We start from the raw sequence: 17,444 nt of genomic DNA on the forward strand, positions 1-17,444 counted from the left end.
CATCAATCATCGTCATCATCCAAAACCCTTTAGGCTCTCAGATTTAGTTTTACTATTCTTTGTTTCTTAGATTTAAGAGTCAAAGAAGGTGGAATTAGGACTCCTTCTCATATAGAAAGGCTAGGTGTCTAATTTATCTTAAAGTATTAAAGGTAAAGGTTCCCCCGCACATGCCTGCTAGTCGTTTCTGACTCTAGGGGCCGGTGCTCATCTCTGTTTCAAAGCCGAAGAGCCAGCGCTTGTCCGAGGACGTCTCTGTGGTCATGTGGCCAGCATGACTAGACGCCAAAGGCGCACAGAACGCTGTTACCTTCCCACCGTAGTGGTGCCTATTTTTCTACTTGCATTTTTACGTGCTTTCGAACTGCTAGGTTGGCAGAAGGCGCTCACTCTGCTACGCGGCACTCAGGATTCGACCCGCCAAACTGCCGACCTTCTGATCAACAAGCTCAGCGTCCTAACCCACTGAGCCACCGCGTCCCTGTATTATGTATTATGCTCCTCCTTTCTCCTCTGCTTGAGAGCATTAGCCTTCCAAATTGAGTTTAACAACAGGAATGGAGTTTATCAATTGCCTTGTTCAGTGGCTGCCTAAGAATGAAATGGGTTTTTAACCTGTATTTTGTATTCATATAAACTTCCTGCCATGGACCACAACTGCCAAGATTTCCCAGCTCCATGGACGTGAGTGGGGGCATGACAGTTGGGTTTTTTCCCCAGCATGATTGAAAGATAACTGGATCCTTCGTCATAACTTCCGTTTCCATTAAGATTTTTTTCTAATATTTAACAGAATATTCCTTGCTATTCTGCAATACGAGAGCCAGTTTGGTGTACTGGTTGAGGGTAATGGAGTGCATGAATGACCTTGCAGAAAAGAAACAATAACAGAAGAAGGGCAGGAGCCCGCAGTTGCTTATCAGTCAGAAAAAGAAACTTAGGAAAGACAAGTCCTAATGGATATAAGTCATTAAAAATGGAGATGGAAAGTGTGTCCCTCCAGACTTGGAACATTCTGTTAATGCAGCCTTACAATAAAGTGGAATTCATCTGGTTGTGTCTGTTCATGTGGGAGAGCTGACATTAGGCATCAGGCTAGAAATTGTGAGTTCCAGTCCCATCTTAGCCAGTTGGGTGACCTTAGGCCAGGGGTAGGCAACCTTGGCCCTTTTATAACTCGTGGACTTCAACCCCCAGAATTCCTGAGCCAGCCACGCTGAGGGAAAAGGGAGAGGTTTCCAAGCTGAGCCATGCTGGCTCAGGAATTCTGGGAGTTGAAGTCCACGAGTCATAAAAGAGCCAAGGTTGCCTACCCCTGCCTTAGGCCAATCCCTCTCTCTCAGCCCTAGGAAGAAGGCAATGGCAAACCACTTCCAAAATCATGCCAAGAAAACTGCAGAAACCTATCCTGGCAGCCACACTGAGTCAAAGATACAAAAATTTTTAAAAAAATAATCTGTAATATAAGCAGTCTAATGCACCAATGCCCTGTTTAATCACAATCCTATGTAAAATTAACGTATATCCGTGGTGGTTGGATTTTCTGCAAAATTGTTTTTTAAAAAACTTAGTAATGTTTAATAATACTACTACTTGTGAAGCCTTCTGAATAATGGTGAAATGATGCAAATGTGTTTTTATGCATTTTGAAACAAATAATATTTGTTCAGAAACAGGCCACCCTATTAAACGAAGTATCTAGCAATCTTCATCCTTAAAATGCAAACAAGATACAGCATGATCTCTAATTGGAGAGTATCATTATATTCCTCAAGAAATTCAGCACAGCATGGAGTCAATATTTCCATACATGAACTTTGCCCTGCACCATAGGTAACTCCACATCTCTGCAGACTTCGATGTTTTTATATTTGGCAGCTCAGCTGCATTATATTCAGAATGGCAGAAAAAGCAATCTTTCCTTTGTCGGGGATGAAATTTTGCATAGCTTATGGGCAGGCCTTGTGCCCACTAGCAAAAACACACGGTCCTGGCATAAGGCCCCTCCCCCCATTTTGTAAATCTTCAGCCTCTTCTTCTCCATGTATAGCTGTTTTAAACAATTCCTCCCCCCACTTTTCTAGTTGCTGTAGTAGCATGTAACCACAATTAAAAAGAGTGGGGAAAATGCTTGGCTCTGGAAGTGCCAACATGCTTTATTTCACCATCACAGATGCAAGGAATGGCATCTTGTACACAAGATGTTTCCTTCGTGGTACCAAAATTGGTTTTTTTTAAAGATTGCATCAGGCAAATATACATCACATATACTGAAAAAATGAATAACGGAACATTAGGAATTTAATTTTTCTTAGAATGCAATTTTTATTGCTCCAGCTACAGTAACTTTAAGGGAAGTACATTCATACATACTGTAAATATGATCACTTCTTTTGAATAGCTCTGTTAGTAACATGGAAACAAACAATAATTCAATTTGTGGTATACGACATTGCACAAATTATGTGAATTATATCATTTATATTACTCATATATCACAACAAAAATAATGTACACTACAAAACTCATGATGCATTTGTCTCCACTCCTTGTAGACTGATGCCCATGGCGGAACGCAGGACTGCAAACAAATGGAATAAATGTGGTCATGGAATAAAATTTGAATAATAAACCAAGTGTAAATTTAAAAAGACACCTTGATACAAACCTGCAGATTATTTATTTTACAAAGTCAGCTGATATAAAAATTTAACCCTCTTGTAATATACTGCTCAAAAAAATAAAGGGAACACTTAAACAACACAATTTACTGTATTTAATAGTAGGATGTCTTATTTTCTGTTCCCTTTAATTTTTTTGAGCAGTATATATTGCTTCTCAACAAGCAACATGTTGGCACGGAATAAAGTATGTCTCATGAAACAAACAAATCTGAGAGTTCCTATGATTATGGCCATATTTGAGCTCAAAATATCTGTTGCCAAACATGACAGTTGAATGAATTTTATTACTTTTCTTGCCAGAGTTGCTAAATTAATCACTTTAGTAACACAGTTATTAAGTGAATCTGGCTTCCCCACTGAATTTGCTTGACAGAAGGTTGCAAAAGGGCATTGATTACATGATCTGGAGACACTGCAACCATTCTAAATACGATCAGTTGCCAAGCATCTGAATTTTGATCATGTAACCATGGGGCTGCTGCAACAGTCATAAGAGTGAAAAATGCTCATAAGTTACTTTTTTCAGTCACTAAACAAACAGTTGTAAGTAGAAGACTACCTGTATATAAGAATATATTTTCCTCTAAGAGAGAAGAAAAGCATATAATTTTGTTCCAAAAGATAAAAAAATCAATGGGGTAACCACGTAATGAGATTTTCTAGCACACCTGCTATGTTGTTCCTCACGGCCTTTGCCTCTGATGAATCCTGGATGATTTAGAATTAGATGCAATTTTTTTAAAAAGTGACTTTTTTGGAACGAATTATTGATATAATAGTTAAGACTGCCTTGCACATACATTGTTTACCACTGGGCATCCCAGTGAGTGAAAAAGCAAGCACGTTAGAAGCAATGCTGCAAGATGGATGGAACAAAATTGGCAAAGTGACTGTAGAAGCTGTTAGAATTAATAGCTTCTGCAAACACACTGAAACACTAGCCCTTGTGGAGGTTTTAATTTGAGCTGTACATCAACTAGGCCAATGAACTCTAGGCTCCACATCTGTCAAAAACATGTCAGATACTTTTAAGGGGCCAGTCACAATGCATTTTTCCTGATAGTTATGGTAGTAGCTAGCTTGCATATTTCCTTTTTTCCTTTTTCTCTTCCAACAATGGAGATTTTAAAGAAGACATTGCACAGCCATTTGTCCAAATGGGATAGGGTCTCCTGTTTGAGCAGGGGGTTGGACTGGAAGACCTCCAAAGTCCTTCCAACTCTTATTCTGTATGCTATTCTTTTCCCATCATTTCTCACGTGTGTGTGTGTGTGTGTGTGTGTGTGTGTGTGTGTGTGTGTGTACATATACATATACATATATATATATATATATATATATATATATATATATATATATATATATATATACATATATATACACACACACAGAGAGAGATGTGTGTGTGTGTGTGTGTGTGTGTGTGTAAAAACATGACTTGGGTAGTTAACAATATTAAATATTAAAAAAGATGTAAATTATACAGAAAACATGCTGCATCCAGGAAAAATTACACAAGCAATCATCAGCCACTCAATATAACCAAGACATTTGCTTTATCATATACCCAGGGGCCCAAGCTTGTCCCCAGAGCCAAGTCTTGTGGGAAAATCTAATGTCTGGTGGAATGATATTCCAGAAGGTGGGAACAACAAAAAAGGCCAATCTGTTTATGATTATAACCCCTCACATAGATTCATTATTTGTTTCTGTCCCAAATACAGATAGTCCTCAACTTACAACCATAATTAGGACAGGACTTTCCATTGCTCAGCAAGGCAGTTGTTGAGTTGTGCACAATTTTATTCTCATTTTTGCCATGGGTGTTAAATGAATCACTGCAGTTAAGTGAATCATATGGTCATTAAGTGAATCTCGCTTCCCCCATTGAGTATGTTTATTGGAAGCTGGCTGGGAAAGTCACAGGTGATCCTCGGACACTGCAGCCATCATAAATACATGCCGGTTGTCAAGCACCCGAATGTTGATCATACAAACTGCAGAAATGCTACAACAGTTGTAACTGCCAGACCATTGTAAGTCAATATTTTCAATGGCACCATAACTTCAAACCCTCACTAAATGAAGTAAGTTGAGGACTACTTTCTTAATTTCATTACAGATTTCAGTTCAAATAAAAAGGAAACCTCTGGAAACATTAGAGTTCAGTGGTACTGCTGGATTTTGAGATAAGGAATTCCAACTGCATTCTACAGAATTATGGCATTCTGAAATAAGGAATATTTTACCTAATGCCAAACAATATAACTGTCAGAATCCATTTATATCACATTCATAAATGTATGTTTAAAACATTATCCCCCTCCATATGGATTCTGCCATCTCCCGAGGAAGGAGGAGCATATGTGGATTCAGCCTGCCTTAGGTTATTTCAAAGACCAAGGGAACCTTTTGAACTGGGGGGAACAAAAGGGAGGGTTAGAGACGAAGGCAGCTGGCTTGTGTCTTCTTTTAATTCTGGAGAGGAAGAAGGCAATAACCATAAAGATTCGAAGTTCCTTTTTTTCCCCACGAAAGGGTTGACAAGAAGTAGAAGGATGGGGGCTGACCAAATGGGGTTGAGGGAAGGGGGGTTGAACCGGGTACCCTTTATAAAATTTCAATTTGTAAAACAATACTAAGTCCTGTCCTGTATTCCCACAACCAAGCATGTCCTAGTAAAGATTCCTTTTGGACTAGAACTGACTCCAAGAGTTTTTGTCTTCCTAAGACGTGGTTTGGGGTGGGTCCTGACAATAACTACTCCTTTAGTTATTTAGATCTTAATTTGGAAGTGATTAGTCTTGGGGAGTAGGATGAGGAACCTGAACATTTCAAGTGAAATGTGACACTGGGAAAAAAAACAGGTACTTTTGTTCTTCCCATACATTGGTTGCAACCAAATGATCCTTTCATTTACGGTCCCAATTTATTCACATTTAGAGCCTGTTATGCGCTCCTGGCCACTTTCCTTCATGACCAGAGACAAGCTCGCCTGACCAATAACCAGCCAAGACACAGTGAAGGCCTTTTGTTTCGTTTATTGCAATAAGCGGGGCGGGGGGGAGAAGCTATCAAAGCTTGGTTCTCTCCAAAGTTTCAACCCAAAATATTCCCATTTTTATACATCCCTGGCCCCGGCCGCAAATCCCTCCTCTTTCCCCATTGGCTGAGGTACTATGAGGTTACACTCTTTCCGACCGCCTCCTACATATTTCCTGCTACATACTAAATCACACATCCCATGTACATTAAAATTAAGAGATAATTTATGCAAGGTGTGTCAGTTAATATTAATCAACTAATTGCACATGCTCAGTTGCCTGGGTTCTGGCCCCCTTTTTTATGACCTTTTAGAAAAAAATAGGTTCTTTCCTGTTTTGCTAGTTATTTTCTCTTACAGACGTATTGATAGCTTCTCTTCTTCCTTTCCCACTCTTAAGACCCAGCTAATTTTTGCCTACTGTTTCACTTAGCAACCTCACTTTGCACAAAGCTCTCCTTTTCTGGTTCTCGTCTTCTTAGTAAATTCAGTTTTAAATTTCTCTTTCAATATTAAAATTTGAAGACCTTTCATTTACTTCTATCAGAGCCCAATATAAATTCCCACATTTCTTTTAACTTCGTTGCAATTTGCATGATTGATCACAAGCAATAAAGATTTCTCTAGAGAGCAGTTCCCCCTCAGGCTTTCTTTCATATTATATTATTGAGCCAGAAGCTAAAGAAACGATGGCACAAAGAAGCATTCAAATCTGTATCAAACATTAGATTGCTGTGGTGAGTTCTACTGAAAACAAGATCTTCAGATGTATTTATCTTTCTCTGTGAAAAAAAAAACGTAGCTGACATTTGACTACACTAGCAAACACCTGGTTTGGGGGAGTGTTCTGAAGCAAACTGGCATGAAATGCTTGACGCAAATAATTCACTCTTCCCATCTGTCTTCTTGGCAGCATCACCTGACTACTTAGAACCTCGGAACCTAAGAAGTGATCCTGGCATCCATGTTAGACAAGTTTCGACAGAAAGCAGTGAAACATATTTTATGCACATCCCATCTACAAAAGATATGTATATAATGTGCAAGATGACAATGACGATTATGATCATGATTTCATCTATTCCGTCATGTCCAACTTTCGGCAATTCTATGGGCCAGGTCTCTCCACATCTTCTGATCTTGCACTACTTCTTTGAGTTGTTCTATGCTCTGGCTGGTGTTAGCATTGATAAGAGTCCAACTATTGTGTTCTTTGATGGCCTGGTTTCCTTTTGCTGCTAACTCTTCCAAACATAATTGCTTTCTCCAGTGAATTCCCCTACATGACATGGGTACAATATTAATACTCTCACAACTGGTTTCCTTTTCTCTTTCAAAAGAAATATAGTAAACCTATATAAGGGATGAAGGGACCTAGGCAAGAAAGTTGAAAAAAAGAAAATAACATATATGTCTTAATCTGGAACTAGATAACGGTATGGTATTTGCTCTTTCACATACCCCATGGCTCGGTAGGTGGCAACACCTGATCAACCTTGTATTTGCTTGAAAGATAAACAGGGTTGAGGCCAGTTAGTATTTTCATGTATGCCATGAGGATTCAGTTTAAAGTGGGAAATTGAGGAAGCATCCTAGATCAAGGCAATAACAAATCAAGAAAAGTCCACTGATGAGCTCATGAAGCCATCAACAATACAGCTCAACTTGAAGGTTTTTACCTTTCTAAATAATTTTGAAGTACTTCATCTACCACCCATTTAGACTCACAAAATATCCACTTATCCCATTATTTCTAATTCCATGAATTTTGAAATAATGTCTCTAAAGGAAGCTGACTAAAGGCACCGCCATACTCATACATACAAACCAACCAACCAATTAACTGGATATAAAAGACAAACCTTTTCACTAAGACTGCAGTTGTAATTCAGACTTTTAATCAGAACTGAACTTTGTGGTTTATTTAATAATAAACAGGAATTTCAGTCTTAGAAGTACATGTTTGTATAGAATAGATTCCAAATTCAATTCTTTGAATTCCACAGTCAAATGTAATTTTTCCTGAAAAGTATAAAATAGCAATGTGAAGGATGCCAACTTTGGCTCTTGTAGAACCCTTATGAGGTAGCACAGATTGTACTGTGATAGAGAGACTTGACCTAAGAGGAATTCTCTTACTAAACAAGCAAACAATTCCATTAATTTCCATTCTGGCTTACCGTGTCAAACAATGGGAAATGGTATTGGACACCTAGATAACATTTTGATAAAAAGGGAAAATTAATTTCTATTTAGTTCCCAATCTGAGATACTAGTTCCAAGGACAAAATGCTTTCTTCTGCTACTCTTTTCCAGACACTTTTTTCCCCCTCTCAATACCATTAATTGTTCAGATTTTGTCCCCGAGGCTGCTCGCTCTCTCACTCACACACACACACACACACACACATAGACCTAAAAAGGGACTTTACCCACAAGTATTTTTATAAGGAGAGTGCCAAATGCAGAAAGGTCCATTTGTGGGCTCATAAACTATGTTCCGTTGTAAGCACTACATCGCTTCATGACATCCTCATATTTACCAGAAACTCAGTCGCTAGGTCTGAAGTCACACATTGTGTAAAACTGTTGCCAAGTACATCCCATTTGACGTAAACCCAGGTAACTGCCCTATTGCATGAGTTAACCACAGTCTTCCACCTGCACAAACATTAAACGTTATTATAGTTAGATGTGAGGTGTGGCCACTTTTTAATCCGGCAGCTCTTTTCCTAGATGCTTTTTGTAATGTATTGGCCTTAACTGCTGAAATCAAGTTGCACAAGTGTTGACCTTAACTGCTGTGCTCAAGTGATTGACTGCTCAACGGTTTTGTTATTGCAAGCCAGAGTGTCTGTCTCCAAGCTATTAATTATGTTTTGGACAGGAATGGTTACTTTAAAGCTATTGGTTGCTGCCTACTGGCTGGCGCTCTCTCGCTCTCTCTCTTGTGTGTGTGTGTGTGTGTGTGTGTGTGCGCGTGTGTGTTTTAAAAAAGTACATATTTGTATAGATTCCAAATTCAATTCTTTGAATTCCACAGTCAAATGTAATTTTTCCTGAAAAGTATAAAATAGCAAGCAATGTGAAGGATGCCAACTTTGGCTCTTGTACAACCCTTGTAGAACACAGATGACAGCTGTTGCAAGCAGCCACTATTCTGTTGTTACCGTCCAGCGCTACAAACGAAGGCGGCCCTCACGTGCTTCCCAATAGAGCTGCTGCTCTGTGGGGAGGAACGAGGCAGACTTCTTGTTTACCGTTTAACTACTACTTGGCGCTTTAGCCGCGCTTCCCTCTTCCTCAAAACTGAGGCGCTGAGGTTTGGCGCCCCAAATTTCTAGGCGGCGGCTGCCACCCGCTAGGAAACATCCCGCCATTTCTTCCGCGCAGCGCGGGCGCCTCGGAAGAGGGAACGAAAGCGGGAAGGCCGAGCTCGAGAGGTCGCAGAAGGACTTCAAGCGCTGGTGTTTGGCTTGCGTGGAAAAGCGCGCGGGGGTCGCGAACTGCGCTTCGAGCCTACCTGGAGCACGCCCGGGACACCCACCCGCCGGCTCGCTCGCCGTCTACACGTGGACGGGCCGCGTAAGCGGCTTTGAAAAGGAGGTCCGTGGCCCCTGAAGACGCGCGTCTGCCTTGCCTTCTTACGGCTTGCCTCCTTGGAATAGTTTCGTCCAGGATCTGAACCAGCCAAGCGGTCATTTTTAGGCGCTTTTGTCTTCTTTCTTTTTCTTAGAGAAGGATGTAGGTGGATGAGGGGGGGGGGCGGAGAGAGGTCGATTTTGTTTCGTTCCTCTTGATGGGGCAGAATGCAAGTCGGGAACCGCAAGCATGTGGGTTTTTTTTTTCTTTCTTTCTTTGAGAACTAAATTCATGGCGTCCCACCCGGACTAGTCGAGGATCGCCGCTTTCACGTGCTCTCTCGTCTCCCCTATCCACGCAAGGCCGAGCCCCAGTCTTTGACCCACAAACGTAATCGCGCGTTACCTAATTCCCTCGCTCGCTCGCGTATTGGGCATATTGAGAGCCTCTGCTAGGGTAAAAAAAAAAAAAGCCTTTGCAGTTGCTTTTAATGCATCGCTGATCTCTGGCCCGGCATCCAAACGGAAAGAGCGAAGAAGCCCTCGGGATTTCAACGTTGCCTTCAGGCTGCCGAGGCAAAAGGCAGCTCGCCGAGCGGCATCCAAATCAGCGACTGGGAGGAGGGGGGGGGTGGGGGCGGGAAAGGGGAGCCTCGCAGGAGCCGCGTCCAGTTCTGGGGCTACGCGACGGCGCGCTCCGTCGAAAGGCCGGCCGGGAGTGGACGGGGAGGTGAAATGAGGCCAGGCGTCCGGTAAAGGCTGCGAGCGCCTTTGGAGTCCGTCAAGGAGCCGCCTCCCCAAGGACACGGATCTCGCTCGCTCGCCCTCCCCGCGTTTCTTCGTGGAGCGACGGGACACCCACCCACCCACCCCAATGACCTAGAGCGCCCGTAAGCCATGCGACCCGACGACATCAACCCTCGGACCGGACTGGTGGTGGCTTTGGTTAGCGTCTTCTTAGTCTTCGGCTTCATGTTCACCGTTTCCGGCATCAAGGGCGAAACTTTGGGCGACATCCCGCTCCTGGCTATCGGGCCGGCCATCTGCTTGCCCGGCATCGCCGCTATCGCCCTGACCAGGAAAACCGACGGCTGCACCAAATGGCCCAACGTCAGCTATTGCCCGCCGTGCGGCGGCGGCGGCGGCTGCTGCTGCCGCAAAAAGCCTCAGGACAAAGAGGTCCTGGAGTTGCTGAGGACCCCCTCGGACCTGGAATCCGGCAAGAGCAGCTGCGACCGGCTGGCTCCGAAAGCTTGCGACGGCCAGCCGGTCGAGGCCTCCCTCGGGGGGAAAGACTCGCTCGCCAGCCCCACCGCGCGGGACTGCCTGGGCTTGGAGCCCCGAGTGGCTCAAGAGGAAATGCTGAGGTACTTGGAGAAGTGCTATCCGGACATGCCCGGCGGGAACATCTTTGTGGCCGAGGCCTCCCCTTACGGTGCCTTAGGGCAGCCGCGGCGGGAGTCCCCTGCCCTCGAGGGGGCCGCCGCCTGGCCGGCGGAGGAGGAGGAGGACGATCTGAGCGTCGTCCCCAGCGACAGCGTCATCGTTTGCTCCTACACGGAGAGCAGCCCTTACGACAGGTACTGTTGTTATATAAACCCCGTCGAAGACCTCGCCTCGGATCCCCAGGCGGTCGTCTGAACGAACCCGCGCCGTCTTTGCCGCCTTTCTTCCTCTCTTCCGGTTGGCCCCGCGTTCTTTCAAACCGGGACGGACGAGACTGACCGGCTCTTTTTGTTTTGTTTTGTTTGTTTCCTCTTCCAAATAACGATAAACGGTAGTAAAAAGATCGTGCTAACGTTGTAATCCTATTAGCTGGGGTTTTTTTTGCACTGCATGGGGCTAGCTAGCCGCCTGGCTCAGCTCTTCACTTTAAAATCTGGTAGGTTGGAAAACGATACGCGAACCTTTGGTGCCTGAAATACTTTTTCTTCGTTTTCTTGTCGAGGCAAGTAATAATAATAATGGCTCGTCCAAGGAGAACCGGCCTTTGGTATGATGAGTTCGAAGCAGCCAGGCTTTTTCTTATACAGTACTGGGCTAAAGAAATGGGGTTGAGAATTCCCCCGCCCTTGCCAAGTTCAACGTTTAATCGGAAATGGACTGGGTGCTATTATTAATGTCTACGGAGATTCTCAGTCGTACAGGTCGTGGTTGTCCCAAAGGCGTTTTTTTTTTTTCAAAAGGCAACTGGACTTGTGTTTTTGCTTGGAAGACATTTTGCTTCACATCCAGGAAGCTTCTTCGGTTCTGACTTGAGGAACCTTCTTGGATGAAAAGCAAAATGCTTTCAAGGGAAAAACACAAGTCCAGTTGCCTTTTTGGAAAAAAAAAGCGCCTTTGGGTGCTGTTATTAATTTTTTGCAAGTTAAAATGGAGGGAGGTCCGTGCGCCCCCCTCCCTTGTCTGTCATTCCTTTCTCCAACTTTTAGCATATTAAAGATCCCATTTGGCATACTTCAAAGTGTGTGTTGTGTGCAGAAATCAAAGCCTGAAAACAATTGGGACAGACCACATCGGTGAAGGGAAATTAGTGAAATTACATTAATACCTGAGTTTTTAAACTTTACTAATAGACCATTAGTTTCCAACTGCTTTTTCTCTCTCCCTGTAGTATGCTCAGCATTGTTACATGTCATGCCATCTCCCTTCTGTAATAGATCTCCAATGAAATTGGAAATAATGATGTAAGCTAAGAGTTCTAGTTTTGAACTAACACCAGATTTTAAATTGGGCCATACTTGTGTATTCTACTGTGACTATTCTGAATGTACAGTAAAGTTAAAAATGTTATTTAATCAGCAATGCAATCTGACAAAACCAAGCCATTTTGGGTTCTATTAGTTTTGTGGGGAATCTTGAATGTGTTGCTGAATCTCTCTAGTTGAAATTTATGGCGTTCAAAAGGGCTTAAAGTTTGGCTAGGTTATCCTCCTAGCTTTTTCTGCTCCCCCTCCCCTATTTTTTAATACAAGGTTAGTAGTTTAATCGGCATGTAACTCCATAACAGTGAATTCTTAAATAAGCCTCTCAGAAAATGCAGAATCAGCAAATCTCATATACGTATTTCTGTACATGCAACATCATTTCATATGTATGTTACATATTTAATCTATGCAGGATAACTTCCAGGCATGAAATGTGAGGAACAACATACTTAATAAATTTAGAACAATTTGTACTTTGTTTTAGCTTTTTAAGTTTGCCTAAACCATAAATGTCTTCTAAAAAGCTTCCCGTTTTGAAAGCCAGGCACATTTTATTTCTGATAGGTTTGTTAAGCTTCCTGTGATCCATCTCTGTAGAAAACTAGAGGTGGTCGCGCACAATCCTCCTTCAGTTTTGTTGAGAGCAACTGACCATTGAACCCTTGTGCATATGATCCACCTTAACAGATAAAATGAAAAATACCTGTGAACACTTTGCGGGAAACATGGTTAAGTAACGCTTATTTCCAAGCAGAATATCAAAGGGAGATCTTGTCGTTTCCTGTTAGGAATTTTTAGATTTCTATCGGAAGGCGGGCCCATCACATTCTCTCCTCCCACTCTTCCCTACTACAACATCCTTGTGAGGTAGGTAGGGCTGACAGAATGGGTGGCCCAAAATGAACTTAATGAGGTTTTGTGGCTGAGGATGGGCTTGAATTTTCCCAGTGCCTGGGCAGCATCTTAACCATAATACTACTACTGTTAATATGCATGTGATATTTCTTACTTGTTATGTAAAATTCTTACTGGAGTAGGAGGACAGAATGGGAACAAATTCTTTTGGCCCTTTGCACGTTTTAAGGGAACAGCTAGAAACACCAGACAAAAGTGAGCAAGCATACATCATCATCATCATCAAAGCACAGGGCCACAGAGACCAGATTATGAAGAGAATGGAGCAAGATGTGTCCCAGGACTATAGAAACGCTTCCAGCGTTTCTTTTTCAGGCCACAAAGTTCCCCAGACAGAGCAAAGGCCAAAGTTGGTCTCTTAAAGGTTCAAGTTGATAGCAAATGCTCAATGCACCAGCGTCATCCTTTCAAAAGTCCTGTTCTTCCTGAGGAACAGCAACTAGCTACACCCACTTTTGGAGTGTGTCTTGAAGATGTGCAAAGTCTCCTGTGACTTTTGGGCTAAAAAAAAAAGTGCATCCTTGGCCAGAGGGCAACATACTGCTAAGCTTGTAAGCCGCCCTGAGTCTTCGGAGAAGGGCGGGATATAAATGGAATTAAAATAAATAAATAAATAAATAACATGTGCTGTCAGGTTCCTTAGATTCCTTTAGATTCTCCAAACATTTCAGAATTCAAAGATAACCAGATTCCATTGAGACTAGAGAGCGTTCCACAGGCAAAGTGGAGCAAAATTCCAGGTTTAATCAAGGTGGAGATGTGGTGGAAGAAGGAGGAATTCACCCTGATTAAACTGCATGTGGGAAAGGTTCATTCCCTGAACCAAGTCACTACCTTTCCCCCAGTGGCAGCAGTCTCTGTGGCACATATTAAAAGTTAAGCCCTGTTTTCTTTAAAGCCCTAAAATGATTTGGGATCACATTAGCCGAAGGAGCATGTTGTCCTGTAACTAACTTAAAATAAGATTTTAAGACCTAATGAGGCCCTCTTCCAAGTCCCCACTACCAGCAAAAGGCTTGATGTGGGTCTCGACAAAGAGAATTTTTTTTTTGCAGTAGCATCTGATTTGTGGAATTCTCTCCACAGAGAGGCTCAGCTAGCATCCACTTGAGGATCATTTTGACACAAGGTGAAAATCTGGCTTATTTCCCCTGACCTTTTTACTGCACTTTAATTATACTTTAATTTGTATTGTTTTAGCTTCGTATGATTGCCTTGCTGCTGCCTAGCTTGCATTTTATTTGATTTTTTTGGTATATATTTTTATTAAAATTGTAACTTAATATGTTTTATTGTAAATCACCCAAGAGTTTTGTTATTTGGCAATTTAAATTTTTTAATAAACAATAAATGACACTTTTAACCCTAATACCTACTTTCCCAACTATTTATTCAATAGAACCTTGTTTTGTGCCCATAATGTACCTCCTTGGGCAAATAACTGGGAAAAAGGGGGAAATTATTAAGAATTTAATAAGATGCTTTTAAGAAATTACAGAAAACAATGTGTTCTTTTTCTGGGCCTCAGCCTGTCTATTTGCACTACAGGAATAATTGTATTGATCTACTTTGGTGACTTGTTTTAAAAATTGCAAGTTTATTTAAATGAAACATTTTGAATGTTCAGAAAAGATTTATGCATGCTAACTTACTCTGTGTGACTTTGCTGGTTAGTATGTATAATTTTAGTAAGCTAGTTAATTTGGGAGGGAGATTATTTAGAGTGCCCTTAATAGCCTAATTGAAAAACTTGTATAAGTGCATGACCTGTTGCTAAAAATCAGTGCAATCACAAAATCATTCATTTAAATATGAGCCTTGAAGTTTAATTACAGGTTTTTAAAGGGACTACAAAAGATAAAGTGAAGGATTATTAACTGACTGGATACTGGAAAAGAGTATTTCATCTTAAAATTCTGATGACAGATGATTTCATCTTATTTCCATGAGATGGTCATATTTTTAAAATCCATTGATTAAAATATCAAATATTTCATATCATTAATTAAACATAAAGTAAGAATAAACTTCTTCTTTTCCCTTTTAAACAATTTAGTGTACAATTCATAATTTCAATATTCATGTATTTCTATTCTAAATTTTTAGAATATATTTATGACACTGGAGAAATTTATAGTAAGAATGATCCCAATACATGTAATAGAAAACGGCTTATAAACTCTGAAAACAGGAAAGAAAAAGACCACAATTACAAAAAAATCAACTAGAACTAGAAGCATAGTTTTAGGTCCTACCATGAGATTGCAGTTCCTATGCTTATGGAAATCAATGAAACTTTCAAGATAGAAAGCAACGGAAAGAGAGAAAAGTATTGAAAATGTGAAATGTTAATGTATTCTTAAATAAAAAGAGTTATAATCGCTATTATAATAAAGAACAAATTTTATCTCTTAACATCTGAAAAGCAAGTTTTTTTTCTCCAACTTCTGACATTCAATTAATGCACAAAGCAAAACAGAATAGCAGTTTCATATACTGGCTATACACTGAAAAGAAATTTGAAAGAGAATAGAAGTTACAAGAAGCAAAAAAAATCCTTTAAAGAGAAATTACAGACAATATGAATCTTTAAAAAATAGATAGGGAAACAATTATTATTATTATTATTATTATTATAATTACTGAAATATTACTGATTTACAATTTGGAATCTTAGGGGTAGTTAAGCTCAACATTTTTTCTAATAACGACTGGACAGGAAAACCTTTAACTAATCTAACACGAAAATATTTAGTTACTGTATAAGACTGCAGTATTTACTCCGTTAACCTACAGTTTAAATTCAAGAGTGACAAGTTCTCCAACTCAACACGTAGTCAGCATGCAGAGAAAGAGAAGGGAAATAAAATTTAATAATGACTGGATGTTCTGATATATGGCAAATTTCTCAGAGGGTATTTTTCACAATCTTTAAGCACGATACATGTTTTCTCAACCAGTCTCTGGTTTGGTCCAACAAGGTTTGTTTTTTTCTTAAATCACTAGGAGACTTGAGCATCTTTGAATGCGTGTGCATTTAACTGATGCTGCACAGTTCTGCAACATGAATATCACTCGCAGCAGTAGTTATTTAGGAACAAAGGAAAGCTTACAGGAAACAGCCAAGCTTTTGCTTCAGGAATCAGACTGCTTGGCCAACATCCCAAATTCCCAGAAAAGCCTGAGTGATTGTGATGTCCTTGATGAAAAAAGCCTTGCATTCTTCAGTAGCAAATGGAACCCAGCATCCCAAAGGTGAATTAAACAGTGCCAAGACAGAATGCTTATCCTCATAGAAAAAGGCACAGAACAGTATAGACAGCTTCATGATTTGCTTTCTAAAGTGTTTGCTTTGCATCCAGACCTTGCATTTGTGCCTTTACTGGGTGCCTGTTGCCCTTTCAGCCTCCAAAAAAAGTTCTGAATATAATAGAGGTGAAAAATTATACCATCATGTATGAGTTTTGATACAGTGCCTGGATCAAAATCTTAATAAAACTGCTTTGGACAGCATATCTAACACAAACTGCCGTTTATTTCATTGCCTCCTATTTTTAACACTTTAAGCTCCCCTATTTAGTGTTCCCAACCAAATGGAAATGGAAACGTGAGCAAGCTTGCTAGTTCCAAATTCTTGTGTCCTCTCTAACTTTGCCTAGTAGTTCTGCCCTAAGGCAAGAGGGAGAGTCTAAATCAAAGTCGGGTTTCTACGTACAGACTATGTAGTACGTTCTCCCAATCATGTCCTCTGGGTAGCTCAACAGGGATGGTGTATAAGGGACATTACAAGGGGAAAGAATGAAACCTATTCTTGGCTTTCACGATTGTACAATTGCTGATAGCTCCGCCCATCTTAGTAAAGCTGCTAACACTAGTTCTTGAACAAGAACTAGTGGCCTAACACAAGCTATAAAGCATGGTCACAAATTACAACTGCACTCACAACTCTTGCTAAGCCAAAACCAATGGCAGGATGAAAATGATACGGTATGTGTCCTCAGGTATTCAGAGAAAATACAGGTGAGCTATTGTTAAAAGAAAAATCTTCATCAGGGTCCAGTCCAAGCCGGGAATAAACAAAATGGAGACTGCTTTAGAAAGAAGGTTGTAGTTTACTGATAATGATAACTTTATTGTCACTTTGAATGTACACCAATCGGCATACATCAAAATGAAATTTTGTTGCATACAGCTCTCAAAGGGTCACCACCTCCGATATATACTCCTTGTTCGGGGCCCGCTCAAATTTCACATTGTCAAATTTCAGTATCTAGGGAGTGAACGATGGCAAACAGGACAGATGGAAATGGGGCTCCATGTGGATTAGCCCTGAAGTTAGCTTGTATTCTGAAGAGCAGAACCAGAAGAGATGAGGCTCTGGAGCAGCTGACCACACGTAGCTGAGAGTGGTGGGGTTTTATACCTTCTTGGGCTTTTGAGGTTGTTTCCTGTTCCTGTGGCATGGACCTGAGCTTCAGTGTGACTTTCTAGTATTCTGATGGTGGTGGGTTAA

At 41.0% G+C, this 17,444-nt stretch overlaps 1 protein-coding gene across 1 annotated transcript; it reads left to right on the forward strand.

Annotated features, from left to right (window-relative positions):
- Positions 1-9,972: 9,972 nt before the first annotated feature.
- TMEM215 (transmembrane protein 215) lies at positions 9,973-10,949 on the forward strand (the record flags this gene model as incomplete). The annotated part of the gene is made up of 1 exon (XM_081321126.1): positions 9,973-10,949. The coding sequence occupies exon 1, from the start codon at positions 10,206-10,208 to the stop codon at positions 10,947-10,949; it is 744 nt and encodes a 247-aa protein (XP_081177252.1). The 5' UTR covers positions 9,973-10,205.
- Between the last annotated feature and the right edge of the window lie 6,495 nt (positions 10,950-17,444).

This window comes from Vipera berus (assembly GCF_964194415.1).
Source record: "Vipera berus genome assembly, chromosome: 2".
Taxonomy (NCBI): Eukaryota; Metazoa; Chordata; class Lepidosauria; order Squamata; family Viperidae; genus Vipera; species Vipera berus.